This window comes from Centroberyx gerrardi, chromosome 6, assembly GCF_048128805.1.
Source record: "Centroberyx gerrardi isolate f3 chromosome 6, fCenGer3.hap1.cur.20231027, whole genome shotgun sequence".
Classification (NCBI taxonomy): Eukaryota; Metazoa; Chordata; class Actinopteri; order Beryciformes; family Berycidae; genus Centroberyx; species Centroberyx gerrardi.
Genome location: NC_136002.1, coordinates 30,147,984 through 30,155,990, shown reverse-complemented (window position 1 = coordinate 30,155,990; position 8,007 = coordinate 30,147,984). Strand labels below are relative to the sequence as shown.

At 43.6% G+C, this 8,007-nt stretch overlaps 1 protein-coding gene across 2 annotated transcripts; it reads left to right on the top strand.

The window, feature by feature from the left end:
* The first annotated feature begins 792 nt into the window (after nt 1–792).
* gpr4 (G protein-coupled receptor 4) lies at nt 793–5,618 on the top strand. Of its 2 annotated transcripts, XR_013504953.1 has the most exons (4): nt 793–1,297; nt 1,880–2,144; nt 3,558–4,634; nt 4,670–5,618. XR_013504953.1 is itself a non-coding variant. In XM_071897122.2 (3 exons), exons 1-3 carry the CDS (start codon nt 1,169–1,171, stop codon nt 4,277–4,279), a joined length of 1,116 nt encoding a protein of 371 aa, XP_071753223.1. In that variant the 5' UTR covers nt 793–1,168; the 3' UTR covers nt 4,280–5,618. The 2 variants fall into 2 exon arrangements, 1 of the variants encoding a protein (XP_071753223.1); XM_071897122.2 differs by having other exon boundaries at nt 3,558–5,618.
* The last annotated feature ends 2,389 nt before the right edge of the window (nt 5,619–8,007 follow it).

The following is an 8,007-nucleotide window of genomic DNA, read 5'->3' as shown; positions in this document are numbered from 1 at the left end:
TTTTGACTCCCAAATCTCTAACCTGACAGGATGACAGGTTTTATATTTCAGTTGTGAAGTGTAATTACGTTAACTGCACTGTCCCTATCAAATAAACGACTAAATAAATAAATAATAAAACTCTGTCCAATAAATGAGCTACTTGTGAGTCATGTGACGTTTGTTTACAAGCCCTAGTTCACTTGTAATTGGACAGTGTGAACCTAAATGAACCAAATACAAAAATACAACAAAGTCAACTTTTCCACTCTGGCTCAGACCAAAGAAAACAAACTGACTAAATGTCATCTGTAAAGGCTGCTAGCACTGTACATCCTGTTGTGTGTGTGAGAGTGTGTGGGAGTTGGTCTGTTTGTAAGGTGTTTTTAGTTGTTCTTACCTGATTATTTGGAAAAATGTTTCATTATAGAGAATCAAAAGTGAAAAGTATCTCTCTCCCTCTCTCTCTCTCTTCCAGATGTGGATGGACAGCCTGCTGGCTCCAGTGAGCTGTAGTGCTATGGAGCAGAGCCTCTGTTTTAGTATGAGCATCCCCGAGGAGCTTCCTGTGTCATCAGGACCTTGAGACTCACACACACACACACACACACACGCACACGCACACACACACACACACACACGCACACACACACAGTCCAGAGAGTGCAGCAGACCTGGCAGACCTCTAATCTCTAAAAGATTGATGAGGTCCTGTCCAGGCGCAGGAGGCCTGGCTGTGTGTCGATAAGGCAGCTTTCATTTCACCACGTTTTATCCCTCCCTCCCTCCCTCCCTCCCTCCTTTCGTCTCCTCCTTCCCTCCATATTGCGGGACGTGGGGGCCGGTGAGTGAGAGGATTACGATGCATCAAACCCATCGGGTGAACAGGACAGTGTTTTAAGGAACAGGAACCATGAGCTGCCCCGCTCGCCCTCTCCACCCAGGATATGACACTGCCATTTTCCTCTGTTACTCTACAGCGGCCATGTTGGACAGTTGTGTGATAGTTGTGCGGGAGGCAGAAGCCAGTTTGTCATTATCAAACTGCTGGAGCTGGAGTATAGTGAAACTAAGGAGAGATACGCAAAGCTGAGAGTAGCTAATACGAAGAAACACACCCCTCACACACCTGCACACACACACACACACACACACACACACAGTCACTCAGAGCGTTCCAGGCAGGACAATGTGCAACATCTCGTTCTGTGATGTGGACAGTAAGGTGGACCAGTACTTCCAGCCCACGCTCTACATCGTAGTCATCGTTCTGGGCCTGCCCACTAACTGCATGGCCCTGTGGGCTGCCTACATGCAGGTGAGGAACACACACACACACACACACACACACACACACACAAACACACACGACTCTCAGATAGAGGATATTTTCCCATACAGCCCAGCATCAACATTATCTCATATAGCAAGTATTTTTTGCGAGTTCTGATGTCTCAGATTAGAAAAGCTAAATGAAAACTGCAAAATTTGATACAATTTTCGTCAATATTGCAAAAAAGTTTTTACGCAATTTTGTTGTTGTTGTTGCTCATAAAGAAATTATGTAAAAATTGCAATGAAAAGGCATTTGTCGAATAAATAATGACGTAGGCTTGACGTAGGTATTTTATTGTTTGCCACATTTCAAAAGTTTGCGTAAAAATTCGCTTGACAGCTGGATGGAAACTGCTATTGTTTGCCTCATTCTGTTTCTATTAATTGTTTCAAGCGTAGAAGGAGAGGAAAATCCTGCACACTCTTACACAGCTTTTCCTTCCCTCTCCCCTTCTATCTTCTTTATCCAACTCTCCTCTTCAAATCCTCTTCTCCCTCCCCTCCCCTCCTTCCCATCCCTCTCTCCTTCCCTTCATCCGATCCCTCCCTCATCCCTCCCCTCCAGGTACGCCAACGCAACGAGCTCGGCATCTACCTGATCAACCTGTCGGTGGCCGACCTCCTCTACATCACCACTCTTCCCCTGTGGATCGACTACTTCCTGCAGCACGACCACTGGATCCACGGTCAGGAGAGCTGCAAGCTGTTCGGCTTCATCTTCTACACCAACATCTACGTCAGCATCGCCTTCCTCTGCTGCATATCTCTGGACAGGTACCTGGCCGTGGCGTACCCTCTGCGCTTCGCTAAGGTCCGACGAGTCAAAACAGGTATGTAGGGGTTAGGGTGGGCGATATAGTCTAGTCAAGTCTAGTCATGTTTATTTATATAAACCTTTACCACCAGCATGTCTCAAAGGGCTTAACATATCATCATGTCATATACAGTACATACAACATCAATACACAATACTACATTATATATAGGCCTACATCATATACTACATCTTCAATCCACCTGACCTGCATGTCTGTCAGGTCAGCATGAGTCTCGATAACACTAAATAAAAGCTAATTATGGTACTTTTTAAGGGAGATTTTAAGGGATTAGATTACTCAAGTTCTTGGTTAACAACAGCAACACTTTTACAGACTGGATTATGTATTTTAGAGATGGTAAATGATGAAATTCAGGCTGAATTTCTGTGATTTTTCCCTAATGGATATGAAGCATTTTGGAAATGAAAGATGATGTGCTGTTCATTCCTACTAGAGATGTAGCGATATAGATACTTGTGTTGAAAATCACGGTAGTATGAGGATCCAGGGTACCATAACAGAAGATTTCGGTACTGCTAAAATCAGGTACCAAGAGCCACATGTAACATATCAGAGATCAAAGCAAAACGTGACTTGTTCACACAAAGTATTACTCTGGATCTTGATAAGAGTGAAAATGGAATAGATTTTCCTTCCAAACAAATGTTATGGGTCTATAGTGTGTGGTGAAAGTCATGGGTACTCTGTGTCAATCGATATTTTAAGTTTAGTACTCACAATCTGTGTTGGCAGTATTTTTGCATAATAGACCCTTTTCACAAACACAGCACACAAACATTGACAAACACAAACTTCGTCTTAGTTGGGCACAGATCGGTTCTCACCATTGCCAGCAATGTTAAGACGCCAACTTTCTGTCTCCTCCGACTCTGTCTGTGATCACTTATTTGGGGTTTCAACATAGTGTATAACAGATAACTGCACCACTATAAAAAAGTGATTTGATTGAGGGTCGATCAAAGTCGTCTGACAACAGAAACAGAAAGATAGTAGGGTCGACAGTAGAGTCGGAGGCGACAGAAAGTTGCCTTCTTAACATTGCTGGCAATGGTGAGAACTGATCTATACCCTGCTAAGAAGAGGAAGTATGTCGGCCATGTTTGCGAAAAGGATCAATTCCAAAAGTGCATTCTTTCCTTATAATAGTACAGTATACACACAGACTAGAGGAATGTAATGTTATTGCAAAATATAATATTTTTTCTCCTCTCCCCTCCTCTCCACTCATCCTCTCCTCTCCACTCATCCTCTCCCCTCCTCTCTCCTCCTCTCCTCTCCACTCATCCTCTCCCCTCCACTCCTCTCCCCTCCTCTCCACTCCTCCTCTCCCCTCCACTCCTCTCCTCCTCCCCTCTCCTCTCCTCCTCTCCTCCCCTCCCCTCCTCTCCTCCCATCCTCCTCCAGCTGTCGTGGTCAGCGCGGTGGTGTGGATCATTGAGATCGTAGCCAACTCCGCCCCTCTCTTCCACGATGAGCTCTTCCAGGATCGATTCAACCACACCTTCTGCTTTGAGAAGTATCCCATGCAGGACTGGGTGGCTGGGATGAACCTGTACAGAACATTTCTGGGCTTCCTCGCTCCCTGGACAGCCATGCTGGTCGCCTACCGCGGCATCCTGGTGGCGGTGCGCTGCAACGTCTCCACGGAGCGGCAGGAAAAGGCCAAAATTCAGCGCCTGGCGTTAAGCCTCATCCTGATCGTTCTGCTCTGCTTCGGGCCGTACCACGTCCTTCTCCTCTGGCGGAGCGTCATGTTTCTAAGGAAGCCGTGTGACTGCGGCTCGGAGGAGAACTTGTTCGCGGCGTACCACGTCTCGTTGGCGCTGACCAGCCTCAACTGCGTCGCCGACCCCATTTTGTACTGCTTCGTCAACGAGGGGGCCAGGAACGACGTCGGGCGGGCCCTCTCCGCGTTGTTGGCTGCGGCCTGCCACAGGGGCTCCTCCTCCTCACCGTCGCACGCAGACATTCTCAACGCCGGCTCGGTGACCATGGAAACGCCGCTGTCGGCAAAGAAGCAGCCGTGCGTGTACGGCGACGGAGGCAAGACGAGCAGCTACAAGACGGAGCTGGTGGCTCTGAAGGAGGAGTGTCTACAGATGTCCATCCTCGGTGTCAGGAAATGACTTCTACCTGGCACACAGTGAGAGCCTGAACACTGCACAGCTCAGTGGGACTGACACTGAACATGTGAGCACTCATGGTACTGTAGGCTGGCATATATATTACCAAGCCAACAACAATGGGATGCAGTGGTGAAGGATCTTATAAAACACAACTTTGCAAGTCAAATGTAAAGATGTTGTGTGTTTGTTATGCATGACGGATAACTGGACCATTTCAGAACATCCCGCTACATCAGGAGTCATTTACAATGCATAGGAAAATGAAGCCCGTTTTTAAATATTTAATTGGAGTTATTTAAATGAACTGCCCTCTGCATGGCCATGAGTATTGGAAGAGGTCTGAACCTGCAGTCCAGTGAGGAGAGATTGGTGATTTGGGCCTCAAGAGAGTCGGGGTTTGACACCCGACTGCACCAATGTGGATTATGGGAGAAAAAAACAGACACGTAATAAAAAAGGATTGTGGATTACTGGTCAAAAACATTTGTAATGCTTGTTGGAAATGTCTTTGCTGTTTCATTAGGTTTATTTTGGAGGAAATGATGAAGCCTTACCTCAGCTGGTAAACTGTGATAGCTAGAATGCTTAAGAGTAGAAGAGTCTTTCTTATCCGATGTGAGCCATGTTTGTCATTTTTACCACAACAGTCAGAGTTCAACCAACTGCAACGATAGAGAAGATCCTCACCCAAAGCCTTTTACTACATTCATCTTGTTTTGAAAATCTAATTTATGAATATTTTAACTACATAATGTTGAAGGAAAATACCTACTGTGAGAGCACTGTGGGGCAGAGAAAGTGATATACTACAATAAAAAAGATAAAAGTAATTATTTGTCAATATGTGGGTGCATGCAGCGGGTAACAGTCAACATTAAGGATGGGGATTCATTCGTAAGGCTAGAGATATCAAATGAGTTTTATTACTTAAAAGTTCTGACAGACTGACTGTAATTTATTGCCTAAAACGATGTCTGTTTCCAGGCAACCGTACTTCATCTTCCATGACTTCTAATGACATTGTAGTGTCTCTGGTAGAGGCCACACACAGCAGGTCTTAAACTGTACCGTTTGTTTACATTCCTCTATCAAACAGATGCCTTGTAACTTCAGCTGTCCTGAACTTCCTAAATGGGATACCTTGCCATTTTGAGTTTAGTTGGCACACTTGACACATTGCACGAAAAGGTTTACACATCTAACCTTCGGGTTCCCTAAAATGGCTTGCTAGTATTGTTAGCATTCCTCATTGAAATCAAGCAGCACTGCTAGCTGCTAGCTGAGCAGCCGGTCTCCTGAAATTTCATGAAACGATTTCCCTTCAACTCCAACGACCCAACTCACATGAAGAAGTTTTCTACCATGAGTGACGTTTTAATTTTTAGCTAAAGTTTTTCTTAATTAACCATGAACACCTTTCCTTAACCAAATTGTTTTAGTTGCCTAAACCTAACCCTAACTTTAACCCTAACCTTAAATAAAGTTGTTTTAGTTGCCTAACCTTAATCATAACCATAACCAAACTTTTTACTTGCCTAAACTTAACCATTAGCTAACCTTTTCATGTGACAAACAGGTGAAAATGCCAGATTCAATTCATGCTAATGTCACATAATCCAGTTTGTGGTGGAGGAACGTAACCTTCATATAATTTGTGACCACAACATGTAGTTTGTATTTCAGACTTTGTGCTTATTTCATGAAATTTTGTGAGACTGTGTTGTAGCTGAGGCACAGCTAACATTGCTAGCAAGTCATTTTAGGGAAACAAAGACAAACTAACAAACTCTTGCCCGCAGTGTGACTGGTGAAGAGAAATAACCAGCAAAAATTAAAAGTCTCTGGGTATCCCTATAAAACAGCCAGTGAGCGGAGGGACTGCAGCAGCCATTTTGGCCAACAAAGTTCATAAGGTTAAGTTACTTTAAAATCAACCATAAACAAACTCCAGCAGATATCGCTCGTTTTTTGTAAGTAGAGTTGATTTTATTGGTGTGAATATGTCTGATATTTTTGATTTTTATGCCTAATTTGCCGCCTTTTATGACACTTCCACAAGTAGTGACGTCAAGTGGGAGATCTTGGAGCCCACAAAAAAAAATTCCCACGTGTCTTTCTTGTATTTAGCACCAAGACGCTCATGTGAATGGTTTTCCCCAGTCGGCAGCTCGTATTTACAGTAAATCCGACATGACGTGAACATGCATAGAATTTCTAGCATAGCGTAGCATTTCTCAAGGGTTTGGATCCCAATATTACGGCAGCTTATACAACAGAGCGTCAATTACTGTACATAGAGAAAGTACAGGCGTCACTTTGTACAATGCAAACACAAACTGGAGACACTCCTCAGAGCAGGAGACATCTACGACTTCTAAATGCAACTTTGTAAGTATTTCTTGTAACTGTCTGTCAGTTTTCTCTGCAATCACAACTGATTTTATTTCCTGTTACTGTCTTTAACAATCAAAGAAGCATTGGCAATAACATTTTGGCAATTTGTCAGTTTACATTATAGAATGTCGTGCATGTACCTAGTGATGAAGTGTGTCTCCAATATGTGTTAAGAAATATAGTGGTGACGTACTTCCTTTCACTGCGTACAGTATTATGGCTCTCCATAACTCCAGTCCACCCAGTTTCATCCCTACAGATGGGCAGTGAGCGTCCATGTTGCAATTTCACTGACCCACAATTACAAAGGGCAATGTAGATGGTCAATGATCCCAGCAGCAAGAAACAAACTGAGACCCGAGGTAAACGAAAAGTTCAATGCAACAATGTTGAGACAACTTCTTGGACAATTTGTGCCCATCAGTGTTGCCCTGAAAGTTGCTCTGTGTACCATTGCTTTTATTGTGCTTCTGCCTGTCAGTCTGAGAAAGGAGGTACCAGGCTTCATAACGTGTGTATTTGTTCAGCGACAATGTCAGTGAGAAATAAATTATGTATATCAAACTGCACATCCACCTGTGTTTGTTTTGCACTTAACCAGCTGGATGAGGCTACATGGGAGCAGCAGCCGGACGGAGGAGGATTTTAAAACTGGAATGAGTGTGTGGATTTATCTCATCGTTGTATTCTTGTTCTTCCTGTTTGTTTTCTGCTTCCTCTTCTTCTTTTAATACTACTCCTTACTTTACTACTACTCCTTTATCGGCAACACTGCCAATATCAGTTGCCTGAGATGTTGCCCTGTATTTTCACCTCAAAGCAAGAATTTTTGGCATAAAAGCTGTTTGATTACAGTAATTGCTTGTTGTGTGACAAGATGACTGGCAGCAGTTTCTCCTCTGTGTGTCCAGTAATGATTTACGTTGCTGTAGGGTGAATAATGTTACAGCAGCCTACTTTTAGTGGACAGTACAAGCTATTTTAGGATTATGCCAGAAGCATTAGCATATAAATGCATCTTAGTACATTAAAGGAATAATCAGCAATATTTTGCATTAAGTGCAGTGCAGAAACACCACAGTGAGGCTGAGGGACAAAGATGGAGAAATTTGGATCTTGCAGATTTCCACTTTAAATACTAAACACACACTGCTACTAATGTTCTCATTGCACAACAGTAACTTGATCAGCTTTTCCCCAAGAAGTCTTTATATTCCCTTAACACTAGTGTCCTCTATTATAATGTCATGTATTGTGTGTCTTTTAAGTCTGTAGAAGCCAATCAGACAGAACAGGTCCGGCTGCCAGCTCAAAGTCACACTGACATCTTTCCA